Source organism: Crocuta crocuta, unplaced genomic scaffold (assembly GCF_008692635.1).
Source record: "Crocuta crocuta isolate KB4526 unplaced genomic scaffold, BGI_CrCroc_1.0 scaffold41, whole genome shotgun sequence".
Lineage (NCBI taxonomy): Eukaryota > Metazoa > Chordata > Mammalia > Carnivora > Hyaenidae > Crocuta > Crocuta crocuta.
This window is the reverse complement of record NW_027529428.1, coordinates 16192416-16208286: the sequence shown is the minus strand read 5'-3', so window position 1 is coordinate 16208286 and position 15871 is coordinate 16192416. Positions and strand designations below refer to the sequence as shown.

At 48.3% G+C, this 15871-nt stretch overlaps 1 protein-coding gene across 5 annotated transcripts in view; it reads right to left on the bottom strand.

Moving 5' to 3' along the window:
* RCL1 (RNA terminal phosphate cyclase like 1) overlaps positions 1–15871 on the bottom strand; it is a 57425-nt gene that overhangs the window by 22519 nt on the left and 19035 nt on the right. For 2 of the 5 annotated variants that reach the window (XM_077759449.1, XM_077759454.1), the window contains exons 4-5: positions 11400–11474; positions 10422–10541 (exon numbers count right to left, since the gene is read on the bottom strand). In XM_077759449.1, the coding sequence (XP_077615575.1) occupies positions 10422–10541; positions 11400–11474 (195 nt within the window). Of the gene's footprint in view, positions 1–3472; positions 3626–5779; positions 5865–10416; positions 10542–11399; positions 11475–15871 lie in introns of those variants that run through there. The other 3 variants (XM_077759450.1, XM_077759452.1, XM_077759451.1) reach the window with 3 other exon arrangements.

Here is a 15871-nt window from a genome sequence, read left to right as displayed (position 1 = left end):
GGCTACACCCCACAGTCACTGTGGAGCCACCTGGCACAGTGTCGAGGCTGAGTTCCAGAATCAGACCCTCTGTGTTCAAACCCCGGCTCCAGTGAACCATCACTGTGTGTCTAGTGTGCGTCCACCTCATCGTCAGTAAGAGCGGGAAAATCATAAAACTCTCCCCTGGGTTTAGAGGCCCCAAAGAAATAAGGCACGTAGATGCGTAGCCACGCCTGTGTGGGGCAGGAACCCCACGAATGCCAGTCACTGTTCAAATCCAAGACGTAAATCTCAAAGCAGAGGCCGCTATCCTTTCAGAAACCGGAGCTCTGTCTGGGAATTTGATGAAAGCTATGGCCCCTCCCTCAAGAAACATGCACACATAATTTCGCAGGCAATTTCAGGGGACTGTGACCCTGCTGAGGCCCAAACGTGAGTACCATCTGAACTTCCATATCCAAGAGAGACGATTCCACAGCTACAGGCCTCATAACCCCTCACTGGCGTGCCAGGTCAGAGACGGCACACAGGAGCGTGTGTGAGGAAAGAGACAGAGACACACACAACTGATGCTCTAAGTACCTTCCCTACAATCAGAGAAAGGAAACCAGTTTGTCCAATAAATTCTAACTCACTGCCATCTTGGGTCTCTACCCCAGCTTCTTCATTGGATGCTCAGGTACCAAATCATGAGCTTCTGGGACAGCGCCACACGCTGGAAACAGATCGTCCCCTTCTCCCCACCACCCTCCTCAGGCAGGGGGAGAGGAGAGTGGGTGGCATTAAATAAAAGGTAACCGCACTGACTAGTCACAGCTGCTGGTGGGAACCCACCCCAGCTCCCGCCCGGGCCCTGGCCCTGGCCCTGGCCAATAGGTCTGGGAGGGGGAAGACACGCTTTGGGGGGTAACTCAGTTAAAGCCACAACCGCACACCAGAGCAGGGCTGGTTCTCCAACCCCAGCCCTCCCGTGGGGAATACAACGTCCAAGCTCAGACCCACAGTGAACTGGACTTACAAGTACAAAAACCACAAAACCAGCTAAAGCTTTTTGCCAAAGGCGGCTCTTTTTTTCCCTGGGCTCTAACACCGGCCAGGAAGGCGAGGTCAGTTCAAACCCACATTCCTTCGGGGTGTCTGTGAGAGGGGCAGCTCACTCTGGTTTACAGACAGGGATCCGAGCAAGGGCACTGCGGCTCCTTTCCCGAGGAGTCGGGGGGAGGGTTCAGGGGTCCTGGCCCTGCGCAAGGGGCTCTCCAGGGTCCTCCTGGTGCTGATGCTCCGAGAACACGGAGGGAGAAGTCAGGGAGGAGCAGAGGGACACGGCTTTCTAGCTCTCCTCCGCACAACCCCGAGGCGCCCCACCTCCCAGCCGCCTCACCGAAGGCGCCCTCATGGGGCGCGTACACACCAGGGACACCGAGCACCAAGGGACCCCAGCGTGACGGCCTCGGTGGAATTCATGTCGTTCCCACAAGACTGTGTCAAAACAAACGGAGCGCGCTGGAAGCCGCATTTCCAGACTAAGGAGACCAGGCCCGCTGCCCCGACACAGCAGGAAGCCCACAACTCAGACAACAAAAAACAAGCCGAAGCAGTCCGGAGCGCGAGCAGGGCTTCAGGCGCAAGGCCACCGATGGCCACCAGCAGGGTTTCAGTGTGGGTTCTCTGCATGACAAAACACACGCGCCTGCTAACAAGAACGAGTCTGAGCTAAAAGTACACGCGTACTTGGTTAAAAATAAAAATGATAAACCTTCCTACTTGCACAGCATCTCCATTTCTCTCTGGAGAACATCGTCTTAGAAAGTCCATTTAGGGGCGCCTGGGTGGCTCAGTCGGTTAAGCGTCCGACTTCGGCTCAGGTCGTGATCTTGCGGTTCGTGAGTTCAAGCCCCATGTCGGGCTCTGTGCTGGCAACTCAGAGCCTGCAGCTGCTTCAGATTCTGTGTCTCCCTCTCTCTCTCTCTGCCCCTCTCCCACTCGTGCTCTGTCTCTCTCTCTCTCTCAAAAATAAACAAACATTTAAAAAAAAATTTCTTAAAGTCCATTTAACTGTATGCCCACCTGGGGGCTCCCGGGACAGAGGTCCGGGGCGTGGCCCTGCCAGGGCTGCAGGGGAGCCACGCAGACAGAACAGGCCACCGGGCAGGGAGCTCTGTGACGCACTCCTCCTGTTCTGGGGGCTCCTGCAGAGAGGTCCGGGCAGCGCCCTGTGACCCCAACAATGACTTCCCCCACTCTAGGCCATGCCCTCCCCGCTCACTGCTCAAGCTAATCAAGGCCTCTGATAAGTTAGTCCACACCGTGTTTTTTTTGCCTCCCAGAAGGACACACCAAAACCTCCAGAGAAGCATAAAACTTGACTTTAAGCACCCGTCCCGCCCCTGGGAAGCAGGCATCCTGATCTGCCCCTTGTATCAAATTCCCACCGGGAAAGTCATTGCCCAAGCCATCCAGCCCTGGATCTTGCAGGCCTCTGGAATCATACTACTTTTTATGTGTGAGACCCCAAAATCCACAAGTTCTTGTTTTTCTACCCAGCACACACAGCTACTTCCACTCAACCTTCAGAGCTATTTACCCTCAACCATTAACCCATCAGGGATTCCAACCCCTCGATGGCCTGCCTTCTCCAGGCTGGCCAGTCCCTGCCACAGGACTCGGCCAGGAGCACGTGGCTGTCACTGCAACAACACCTTCCCCCGGTGCCTTTAGCCCATCCCTCTGCACCAGTCATTCACCCTGTCATCCACACCCAGCCCTGGCTGAGAGAGGCCATCTGGCCTTCTCTTCTCCACCCTCCAGGCTGCCAACTGCTGCTGGACGCAGCCACTCAGTCACAAAGCTGACACCATGATGATGGACACCATCTTGGGCTGAGCCCTCATGGCTGTCACATAGACGTGGCTCTTCTCCTCAGTCCCTGTGTCCCACTGTGACAGCACACCCTTACACTTGTCATACCGCCTCATCTTACCTCTGCTAATGACCTTATCCTCAATCCCATCCTAACTCTTGAAAACAGAATTGCTCCCTGCCCCCTTCCCACCTAGGTCAGGCAGTTCTCAGGCAGCTCGATCTAGAGCCATCTGCTCCCCGCCCCCTTCCCACCACGGTCAGGCAGCCGGATCTAGAGCCATCTGCTCCCCGCCCCCTTCCCACCATGGTCAGGCAGCCGGATCTAGAGCCATCCTCAACCCACCCCCTCTCCAATAATAATAAAAATAACAGTAGCTACAACTTATCACATGCTTACACACCAGCCCAGTGCCTCGTACTAGACACCTGTCACCTCACTCAACCTTCACTGCAGCCCCACACAGTGCCTGGAATGTGCCCAGTGATATGCGGGTCAACCAAGGCTTGGGGGCAAGATCCTGCCATCCCTGAGTGGCAAAGCCAGAGTCAGAACTTACATCTGACCCCAGCACCTTGTCACTGCTCCCCTGCTTTAGGAGCCTCCTTCTTGTCCAGAGATCTACTCTACCTGATCAACAGAAGTACTCAGATCAGCACCAACTTTTTCTTCAGAAAGAGTGGGAATCTTCTCAACTCTCTCCATGTGGCAAGTGACCGCCTTATCTTTCCTCCTGCTTCTCCTTCTGGTCAAGACTCCTGACAGAGCAACCTCCAGGTTGCACCACAGCCCTCCCGGTCACAGCCCTCGGCCCGGAGCTGGTCTTCGGGGCTGGCTCCTCCTCTCTGGAAGGAGCTCCTCCCTGACTGTGCGCTGCCCTGAGCGTTCTCCATCCTCAGGCTGACCCCTCTGGACTCCTTGGGGTGCCGACCAGGACTTCTAAGAAGCTGCATTTTCTTTATTCTCCTCTCTACCTCTCGACTCTCCTTGGTCCCCCTTCCTGGGAGCACTTTTGTCTTTTTTTTTTTTTGGCTTATTTATTTTGAGAGAGAGTGTGCTCTCGAGCATGAGTAGGGGAGGCGAGGGGGCAGAATTCCCAGCAGGCCCCACACTGTCAGCACAGGGCCCGACATGAGGCCTGATCCCATGAGCCAAGAGATCACAACAGGAGCTGAAATCAAGGGTTGGATGCTTAACCAGCTGAGCCCGCAGGCGCCCCAGGAGCTCTGCTTTTCCTTTCAAGTCTTCGTGGCGTCTCAGAGATCCACCTACAAACTACACCGTAGCCAACTCCAAATCACCCACTCCGGGCCCTCACCTGGCCCCCAGGTTACAGATGTGCATTTCTTGTTTCCTTTCTAGGCCTATCTCCCTGTAACCACACGGAGGGCCCTCAAACCCAGCAGAAATAAGATTGACCTTGTCACCACTGCCCCCACCCCGCCAGATGCTGCCCCAAACACACAGCCACTGTCAGAACGTACATCTCTATCCAGGTGCCTGGAGACACATCAGAATCGTCCTCAAGGACCCCCTGAGTCCCTCCCACAGAGCTAGGTGGTGACAGCATCCCCAAATGTTGCCCCAGGATCTGTGTAAACTAGCAGCCCTCACCCGGGCTCTTCAGGGCACAATGACTCTGTAGGATCTTTGCCTCTAGGTGGTCGCCATTAGGTGATAAGATTTTTTTTTTTACTCGAACCTTCCAAAATCTCTAAAATGAACCAAAAGCAGCCCAAAGTTCTTTTAGCATCACCAAAGTTATGGTCTTAACATGGAAATTCTCTCTCTAGATAATTACTGACTTTGGAATAAGAGCCAACTCCTCAGCCTGGTCTTCAGTCTTCACCGGCTCCCGCCCTATCGTCCACACCCCATCTTCTAGTGCCAAACACCACTGCATGACCCGCATTCAGGCCACACTGCACAGCCCGCCCCTCCCAGAACCACCGTGCACTACACCGTGTGCACAAGCGTGCCTTTCTTGCTCCCCTTCACAGGCCTCCACTCTTCAAGGCTTAGTCCAAATGCCCTCCCTTCCTATAAGAAAATGCAGAGGTTAAAAACCCGGGCTGCAGTCAGACAGGAGTCAAATCCCAGCTCTCCCACTATGGGCTGTGTTATGTGGATACAAATTCCATAAGGTGCAGCCTCAGTTTCCCCATCTGCAAAACAGAATGAAGTAAACTCAAGAGGCACATTGAGGCTTAAAAATAAAAGTGTCTAAAATGTAAATGGATTAACCTTCACAATCAGAAGAAACAAAAGAAGTTGAATGGGTAAAACGAGACCCAACTTTATGCTGTCTACAAAAGACTCACTTTAACATATAAACATATATATAAGCTGAAAGTGAAGATATGCCATGCAAATGGGAATCAAAAGAGAACAGCGGTGACTAAACTTCAATCAAACAAAAGAGACTAAGTCCAACAAGACTTTAAAGTCACAAGACACAGGGCTCCATGCTAAGCCTGGAACGGAGCCTGCTTAAGATATACTTTCTTTCTTTCTTTCCCTCTCTTGCCTGCTTGAGATTCTCTCTCCCACTCTGCTCCACTCACTCACATGCTCTCAAAAAAAAAAAAAAACAAAAAAAAGACTCTCTCTCCTCCTTCCTCTGCCCCTCTCCCCCACTCACACTTGAAATAAATAAAAATAAGTTTAAAATATTTAAAGTCACAAGAGACAAAGAAGTTGATCATACAATGATAAAAGGTCAATCCAACAGAAAGATATAGCAATTATAAATATATATGCAGTCAACATCAGATCACCTAAATATATAAAGCAAACATCAACAGATCTAAAGAAAGAGCAATACAACACCAACAGGAGACTTCACACCCCACTTTCAATAATGCGTAGAGCATGCAGAAAGAAAATCAGTAAGGCAATAGAAGACTTGAACAACTTTATAAGCCAAATGGAACTCACACACATCCATAGCACATTCCACCCAACAGGAGAGGGACACACATTCTTCTTATTGTGCCCAGGGAACATTCTCCAGGATCACACGGTTGGTCACAAGACATGTCTTAACACGTTTAAGAAGGCTGAAACCACCTCAGGTAACTTTTCCAATCACAACGAATCAAAGTAAGTACCAATAATAGAAAGAAAATGGGAAAATCTACAAAGAGATGAAAATGAACACATTCTTGAACATACCAGGGGTCAAAGAAGAAATCAAAACGGAAATTAGAAAATCTATAGACAAAAATGAAAACACAACATATCAAAACTTTTGAGACTGAGCAAATGGAATACCAAGAAGGAATTTTATAGTGATAAGCACCTACATTCCTTCTACAAAAGAAGAAAGGTCTCAAATAGCCTAACTTTACACTTCAAAGAACTAGGTAAAGAAGAAGAAACTAAAATCCAAAGTTAGCAGAAGGAAATAAATAACAAAGTAGGTAGAAATGAAATAGAAAATCAAAAACCAACAGGAAAAAAAAAAATCAACAAAAGAGTCAGTTCTTTTAAAAGATAAACAACTGACAAACCCTTAGTTAGGTTAAGAAAAAAAAGAGAGAAGACTTAAGTAAATAAAATCAGAAATGAAAAAGAAGACATTCTGATGACACAAATTAAAAAATAATAATAATAAGGTACTATTATGAACAATTACATGCCAACAAATTGGACAACCTAGAAGAAATAGATAAATTCTACCAAGTCTGCATCAAGACTAGAGCTTGAACAGACCAATAACAAGTAAGGAGGCTGAATCAGTCATCGAAAACCTCGTAACGAAGACCAGATGGCTTCACAATTAATTCACCGGTGAATTCCGCCAAACATTTAAATGATAATTAATACCAACCCTTAGACTTCCAAAAACATCACAGAGGGAAAACACTTCCAAGTTCATTTTATGAAGCCAGTGTCACCCTGATACCAAAGCCAGACCTTAATGACACTACACAAAACTACAGGCCAATATCCCTAATGAACATGGAGGCAAAAATTATCAACAAGTATTAGCAAACTAAATTCAACAATACATTAAAAGGATCATGTAACATGACCGACCAAATGGGATTTATTCCTGAGAGGCAAGGAAGGTTCTACGTATGCAAATCAATTAATGTGATGCACCATATTAACAGAATGAAGAATAAAAATCACAAGATTGTCTCAATAGATCCGGAAAAAGCATCTGATACAATTCAATACTCTGCCACAAGCAAAAATTCCCAACAAATTAAGTACAGAAGAAACTTATCTCAACACAGTAAGGACATACATGAAAAGCCCACAGCTAATATCATGTTCAGGAATGGTAGAAAACTGAAAGCTTTCCCTCTGCAATTTGGAATAAAGCATGGATGACCACTCTTTCCATTCCTATTCAGCATGGTACTGCAAATCCTAACCGGAGCAATTAAGCATGAAAAAGAAATGAAAGGAACCCAAATTGGAAAGGAAGAAGTAAAATTATCTGTCTACAGATGACATGATCTTATGTGTAGAAACCCTAAAGATATCACCACACGCACACACAAAAACTACTGGAATAAATATTTTTATAAGTTGCAGAATACAAAATCAACATACAAAAATTAGTTGCATTTCTGTACATTAACCATAAACTATCCGAGTAAGAAATCAAGGAAATAATCCTATTTACAAAAGCATCCAAAAAACCCCTAAATACTTAAGAATAAACTTAACCAAGGAAGTGAACTGTATACTAAAAAGTATAAAACACTCACAAAAAAACACTTTAAAAGACAAATAAATGGAAAGACAGTCTACGTTGATGGACTGAGAGAATTAATATTCTTAAAACATCCAGAACACCCAAAGTAAACTACAGATTCAATGCAATCCCTATCTAAATCCCAATGATATATTATTTTAATGTTTGTTTATTTTTGAGAGAGAACGAGAGAGACAGAGCATGAGCAGGAAGGAGCAGAGAGAGAGGGAGACAGAATCTGAAACAGGCTCCAGGCTCAGCTGTCAGCACAGAGCCTGATGCGGGGCTCAAACCCACAAACCGTGCGATCATGACCTGAGCCAAAGTCACTTAACTGACTGAGCCACCCAGGTGCCCCAAAATCCCGATGATATTTTTTATGGAATAACAGATACAGAAAAAAACAATCCTAAAATTTATATAGAACTACAAAGGACTCAAAAAAGCCAAAGTAACTCTGAACAAGAACAATGCTGGAGGCATCGGAGTTCCTGATTTCAAAATATATTACAAAGCTCCAGTAATCAAAATGGCATGGTATTGTCATAGAAACATACAAACCAAAGGAAGAGAATAGAGAGCCCAGAAATAAACCCCTATAAGTCTGTTCAACAGACATTCCACATACAAAAATCAACTCAAAATAGATTAAAGATAAGCCTAAGACCTAAAACCATAAAAATTCTAGAAGAAAACTAGGGAAAAGGTGACTTAGCACTGGCAATGATTTCTCAGACGGAATACCAACTCAAGGGCAAAAGAAACAAAAAAAATGAAAAGGCAACCCACAGAATGGGAGAAAATGTCTGCAATTCATATCTCTGATTAATTTCCAAAATATATAACAAACTCTTTCAACTCATTAGCAAAAGAATTAAAACAATCCAATTTAAAAAATGGGCAAAGGACCTGAAGAGATACTTCTCCAAAGAAGAACCAGAGACGTTCATACTTTCATGTGACAAAGTGCTCAGTATCACTCGTCATGAGTAATGCAGATCAAAACCACAATGAGTTAGGGGCGCTTGGGTGGCTCAGTCGGTCGACCGTCCGACTTCAGCTCGGGTCATGATCTCACGGGTCATGGGTTTGAGCCCCACCTCAGGCTCTGTGCTGAGAGCTCAGAGCCTGGAGCCTGCTTCAGATTCTATGTCTCCTCTCTCTGCCCCTCCCCTGCCCCCTCACTCCTTCTCTCAAAAATAAACAAACATTAAAACCTTAAAAAAAAATACACAATGAGTTATCACCCCATGCTTGTTAGAATAGCTATTTAAAAAAAAAAAAAGATAAGAAGTACTGCTGACAGTGTGGAGAAAAGGGAATCCTTATATGCTGTTGGTGGGAATGTGAATTGATCCCACAATCCCACTTAGGGTACATATCCACAGAAACTGAATACACTCCCACGTTCATTTCAGTGTTATTCACTATAGCCAAGATACAAAAGCAACCTAAATGGCCAATGAAAGATAAATAAAGAAAAGTGTAATATTTACATACATACAACAGAGTATTATTAGGCCTTAAAAAAAACAAATGAAATGCTGTATTTGTGACATGGTTTAATAAGGAAGACAGTGTGCTAAGTCAAATAACACTTAGTGAGAGACACAAAGTGAAAGATACAGAACAGATACAGAAGAACAAACACCGCTTAACTCTATTTATATAAGGAATCCAAAACAGTCACCCTCACAGAAGCGAACTGGGAATGTGGCTGCCAGGGCTGGAGGGAGGGGGAGGTGGAAATGCTGTTCAAAGGGGACAGAGTTTCAGTTATGCAAGATGATTAAGTCCTACAGACCTACTATAGGCTGTAATGCCTGCATTATATACTTAAAATTTTGCTAAGATAATTATACTGGACTTTAAAAAATAATCTTTAAAAATCTGCTCAAAGAGTAGACCTATATCAAGTGTTACCACAAAAAATTAAAAGTGTAAAAATTTTTTTAAAAATGAAGAGGGCAGAAAGAAACGTTAGGAGGTAACGAACAGGTTTAGGGCACTGATTATGCTGCTGGCCTCTCGGGTACACACTAACCTCCAAACTCATCAAGCTGTAATGTTAAATCCATATTGCTTTTTGTATGTATATCATACATCAATTAAGTGGTTTCTAATTAATTATTTTTAAAGAATTATTTATTTTTGAGAGAGAAAGTCTGAGTGAAGAAGGGGCAGAGAGGGAGGGGCAGGGATCTGAAGTGGGCTCTGCGACGACAGCAGCAAGCCCAAGGTGGGGCTCCAACTTGTGAACCATGAGACCATGGCTTGAGCCGAAGCCAGACGCTCAACCGAGTCCCCCAGGTGCCCCAATAAAGTGGGATTTTAAAAACAAAATAAAAGTATACACTTCTATTATCACAGTGCCTGCAGAATAATCACTTAATAAACAGGTATTATTCCTGCCCTCCTATATCCTCCAGACAAAATGTGCCATCCTGTATCTTAGCTCCCCCAACCTGCTGTGTGCCCGTCTACACCACGTCACACATTAGATCAGAATTACATGTTTGCGAAAGTTTCCCCTCACCAGACAGGGCGCTCTTCCGAGGGAGGGATGGCAGCGGCGGCCCCTAAACCAAAGCCCCCAGGAGAGCCGCACGGACCCTGGGGTTGTCTGCTTGTGCGTTAACTAAAAACAAAAAAAATAAAGGAACCGGTCTAGTCATGGGGAGACAGATAATAAACCATCGTATCGCGGCCAACGATGACCATTTTGTGCGGTGAACATGTCTCCGAGACTGCCGTCTAAACTGCAAACAGCTCTGGGGAGAGGTCCACAGCTGGGAGCGGGGAGCCATCCCTCTCCTGGGGAAGCAAGTCAGAGACAGAAAGCTAAGCCAGACACAAAGGATACGCAACTCCTCTGATGCGTTTGATTTTCCCGGGATCCGTGAGCTGAACGGGCTTCAGGACCTTCCGCACGGGGCACGCGAAGAACACTTCGCCCCCTCCTCCGGGAGGCATCCCCCGCCGCACCACCTGCCCGGCGGCAAGAAAGAAGAGGTGAGGATTGGGTGGAGCGCAAGACCCTGACGCCCAGCCCGGCCCCTTCTTCCCTCCGAGGCAGCGAGCTCGTCCGTGCCCGACTTGTCAGTCCCTGCAATACCGACAGCCCCTCCTTAGGTGGGCACCCAGCGGCTGCCGAGCAGTGACACCGGGCCAGCACGCCCCCGTCACAGCGAAGCCACTTCACCACCAGGGCTTGTCCCCTCATCCTAACAGTGAGTGACTGGCCCGGCTCATCGGCTCATCCTATTCCTTACCCATCGGGAGCCCGTTTCTCCTCCTGTGCAATTAACTCAGCTATCAAAACCCATTTTATTCAATAAAAATGAAGTCATTTCCCCTGTTTTAAAACATTTAAGAAATAGATTCTAAACACCAGCGTTAGACACCCAGTGTTTGTGACGTAACCCCCTTAACAGCAGACAAACGGATGCTTCAATTACTTCTACTCGGTTTTGAAAACACTAAACACCCTCAGGGGCACCCAGGTCGGGAGGCCCTAGACACAAATCACATGTAGATACCGACCAGAGAGGGGGTGCGGCCAGAACCCTGGCTCCGCCACTCACTAGCCGACATGCTTCGAGAAACTGGGAGCGGACACGTGTACAACACTCACAACACCACCCACCGCAGAGTAAGCGTGATGTAACTCAAGAGTCCCTTTCCAGATCAAAGTCTGTAATGCTGGAGTCATGACTCCTGGGGGTCTTCTCAATGGTGACGTTCAATGTGACACACACGGAAACACAGAGTCACACAGCCTTCCCATGAGTTCACAGGAGAATGTGTTGCACACATATATACAACCCACAATGTACACATTCTTACCTTTAGCTCAAATGATTCACCATCAATTCCAAACTGTTTCAACAGAGGGAGGGCTGTTGCCTTAAGAACATCAACCTGTAGAATTATTTCAGAGGAAAAAGAGAAAAGTTTAATTAAACCCCAAGAAACGGGGGAACAAAGAGCCCACGACCCAGTTTGAGGTTTAGGCAGCGGGCAGGCAGTGCCAGCCTGCGAGGAGAAGGCACGGGCTCCCAGCTGAGGGCGGGGGCCGGCTCTGCTCCCAAGTAAGGCTGCGCTCTCACAGGCGCCGGCTTCTGCAAGGCCCCCTCTCCTCGCTCTACAACAGCACACACCTCCCTATGAGTCGTTGTGAGAATCACATGCATCATGCAAAAAGCATCAAGAAACAGCTCGGCTCATCCAGAAAACAAACTGGGACTTCTGCTCATTCCTAGAAGCCTAAGTGCTACAGAAGAAAATATCAGTCTTCTTTATTATTCTTTTCCCATCGTGGTTGCTTAGGGCTGAAGCTGGTGGCAATCCAAGCCAAAGCAAACCAAATGAAGTCTGCAACCTGGGCAGGGGCGACCTGGGAGTCCTGCGGGCACCACACAGGCAGTCACAGGAGGGGGGAGTCCACGGGGTGGAGGTGGGGGGGGTTTGAGGGCAAGGAGCATGGCAGCCTCGGGCTCAGAGAAGAGCACAAAGCCCAGAGTGCGATGACAATGCCCACAGTTGATGGCAAGGCTATGCAGTGTGGCTATCATGACCTCCTCCCTTCGAGCTCCTGGGGGGCCTGGGGTCCTCTGCTTACTTATTTGCGGACTGAATAAGGAAGACATTCAAATCAGGTTGGCAACAAGTCAGTGAATGTTGTCTCAATGGCAACTCGGAAAGGAAAGGAGAATCACTCCCTTCTTGTTCCCATAGGACCAGAGTGGCTCTCTGGCCTCCCGGGTCGGCCCCCGGCAGACAGCGAGCACAGCGGGCAGGAGCAGGACCGGAAAAGTCCTGGTCCTGACTCACGCTCCGCCTCCAGTTATCTGTGTGGCCTCAGGTCAGAAAATCCCATGTGTCTTTAAGGTATGGGGCTCTCCAAGCTGCCACCAACTCTAACATGCTGAGACTGACCAGAGCGATACTCCAATAAGGCTTCATAGAAGAGAACAGCCCCAACTAAATATCCTGATGCCACAAAATTAACCAGGGGCAGAAACGACCTCAGAAATGACGGGTCATTCAATTCAGAACGGATCGGGTGCGGGAAAAGCAGTTCCGAGGAAAACTCATTAAAGATTAGCTAATTTCATTAAATATTAAAGCTGAATACATCCCATACTTAAAATAATGCATCTGGGGCTACCAGAACTGAGACAACGCCAGGCTAGGATAGGATCAAGGGCAATCGGGGAGGCCAACCCCGGCTCTGGGAACAGCGGGGGTGCAGGAACTGCTCTGCTGGCGTGACTCCCGGGCACTGGGCACCGGGCACGCAGAGCTCTCCCAGGGGAGCCGGGGAGAAAGCAGTGCACCCCCTCTGGCTCACGCTACCTATACCTGGTGTCAAAAGGCTGAGGTCAGACTGTCTCTGAAGGTCAGCCAGGAGCCCTCGCGTAGCTGAAGGGGGCCCTCCCTCCTGCGTCAGTCCCCACCTGACACGGACGGCAGGCATCCCGGTGCAGTGGGACCGGGGCTGCGAAAGCAGATGTGGGCCTGAGTCCCTCTCTGCCTCCTGCTAGCTGTGACACCCGGACACCTCCCCATGTCCCCGGGGCCGCGGGTGCCTCCTGCGTAAGGTGAGGGCTGGACTGGATGTGCTCCTCTGGCTGTGCACACTCTCATCTTAGCAGAGTGAGGGTGTCTACAAGTTCTGCTTAAGGAAATGGGAGCTGGAACCCTGCGATTATAGGCCAAACTCGGGCCCGAGTGGCACCTGATGGCAGAGGCATTACCCTTCAGTTCAGTCGACAGAAATGTGATCAGATCCAAGCCAAAAAGAAAAAGGGAAGAAACCTGCTCTCAGCTACCTTGTCTGACAGTGGTAAGAACAGCCACCTCACAGGGTTGGGACAAGAATTCAATAAATAAGGACACATACAGATGAACACAGGTTCACCCACAACAGTGCCCAGCACGCGGCAGACACAAAAATTGTACTTCTTTTCACCTTCTAGGAGGGTACTGAAAAAGACTGGAATCTTCCCTGCCATTTGACCGGTTTGTTGGCACCAATAAACATATGTGCTCTGGTGCAGTATCACGGAGATTCAAAGAAGACCTCCTGAACTTTTCTTCTCAGAATTTCACACTACTCTCTGCCCTTCTGTCCCCAAGGGAAAATGTCCCTACTCCCTCACAAGGCTCATTCTATCACTTCTACTGTCTACCCTCGCCCCTCCAGCAGCTGCGGGAGTCAGCCTTACAAACAGCCCCATCATCGTATCTAACCTTCTAGAAGAATCCCCTGGTTCTCTATGGTTCTGTCTGCTACTCACTCCCCAACCTATGCCTGTCTTTAAAGTCCAAGGACACTGCTCTCTCGAGGTCCATACAACTCCTCGCTGCCAAATCCCCACACCCCGCCCTAAGTCGGCTCCTGCACACACTGCCTTTGTGGCTCTTCCCCCTGCTTCTTAGAACTTGCCTCCTATCTCCACGGTCACCATCTCCAGCCCCTCTTCCCCAGCTCACATCTCAAACATTCATTTCCTCTTCTTCCCCTACTCCCAGGCTCTGGGACCGTGTGGCAAAAGCCAAATGCCCACGGAAGCCAGAAAGGGAATTTAAGTGAACGATGAGGCCACCTAAGGCCTGTGTCCAACAGGAGCACTCACGTCTTATCCAAAGAGGACGGCGCCACTCAGGTCCCACTGATGGCCACCCAGTGCTACCACATGGACCTACTGTGACGTAAAACCTGGGATCTCAAACGCGAACCACCAAGTCAGAGACACACGCCACCACCATACTATTCAGGCGGGGGGAGGCACACATGTAGAATTCATTACATCAAAAAGCCCCCAGCATTCAACCCTGGCGCTGGTCAACCTCATTCTCCTGGGATTGAACCGTCAGGACGTAGGATCCTGGCAACCTATCTCGGAGCCCCAGACAATAATTTCTAACTGTGGGCGGGACAGGCCCTGTGGATATCCTGCCAGTATCCTGATCCCAGAGAAGAGGATCAAAACTACACACGTCATCCATCATCCCACAATTTTCCTCCTCCCCATGTCAAATGCCATCTGATCCCTGCCCTTCAAGTCAACCGGGGCAGAAATCAGGAAATTATGTACGATTCCTTCCCCCGTCCCATCTGCAATGCGCTGTCAAGTTAAGAAGCCTCTCCCTCCACAATGTCCGGAAGGACATCTGCCCCTTCCTTTCTACTTCCACCTCCATCATGTTCAAAGGAATGGAGACCCTTCCAACTCATCCTCATCTTGGCCTCCGGAGTCATTTTCCTAAAATCCAAGACGGCCTCTGTGGCTTGTTTTCCTCTAGAAAACCTTCCCCAGCCCTCAGCACTTCGCCTGTACCTCTGACAAGGGCACCCTCATAGCCTTCCATGGCTGCCTCCAGAGCTGTCCACCTCCCGAGATCGACGTCCCGAAGGGCAGAACTCCTCGAATTCAGCCTTGTGGGCACAGAGTGGGCACGGGCATGAACTGGGGAAGCCCAACAGGATAGAGAAAGCTTGAAATGATGAAGCCACAGGCTGAAGAAGTTACTCTGCGTCCAGGATTACGTGTATTTCTTTCACCCTGGGCCGGAGCCAACTATTCACCAGTCATTTTAGCCATGAAGCGGGAAAAAGCAGAGAGCCCCACAACACCTGAAAACAGATTTTTTCTTTAAATACTTTGCATGCAAAAGTATTATTTCTGGGGAATTTATCAAAATCTTTGTCACTGGAACCATATAAAACTTTTTTTTAATAATGCCAGTAGTAATGGCTTTTAAGATTATTAGCAATTATAGGGGGGAAAAAAAGAGTACAGAACTGAGGCAGCCAGCGCCCGTTTCCTCTATGCTTCAGAGCTCTTCCCATTATGCGAGGCTCCTGCTCCCCCCACCCCCATCCAGAAGTGAGAGGCCTCCCGTCACATTTCTAACTGAAAGGCCCATTTCCTAGAATCTTCAGAAAATGCAGGAAAAAAAGCAATCATTTGAAATTAGTTTAAAATTCTACAGTTTGTACAGCATTCCTTTAGAGCTGACAATTTCAGTATTTGCACTGTACCCAGGATCCTAGGAAGAGTTCATGTACCTGAACTCCCACGAACTGAGGAGTAAGTCTTCCAGTGCCTAGCAACACATTAACCACACTGACACCCTAGATGTCTTGGTGAATACCAGCAGTCTCCGCTGTGGGGTCGACGTGCCGCCTAACTGGTCTTTACTGGTTAGGAAAGCTACACACACTTCACATCCTGCCTCTGGAGCCACCCTCTCCGTGGCCCTGGTCCCACACTGGTAAAGGTGAACCTTGGTAAGGACTTCACATCATG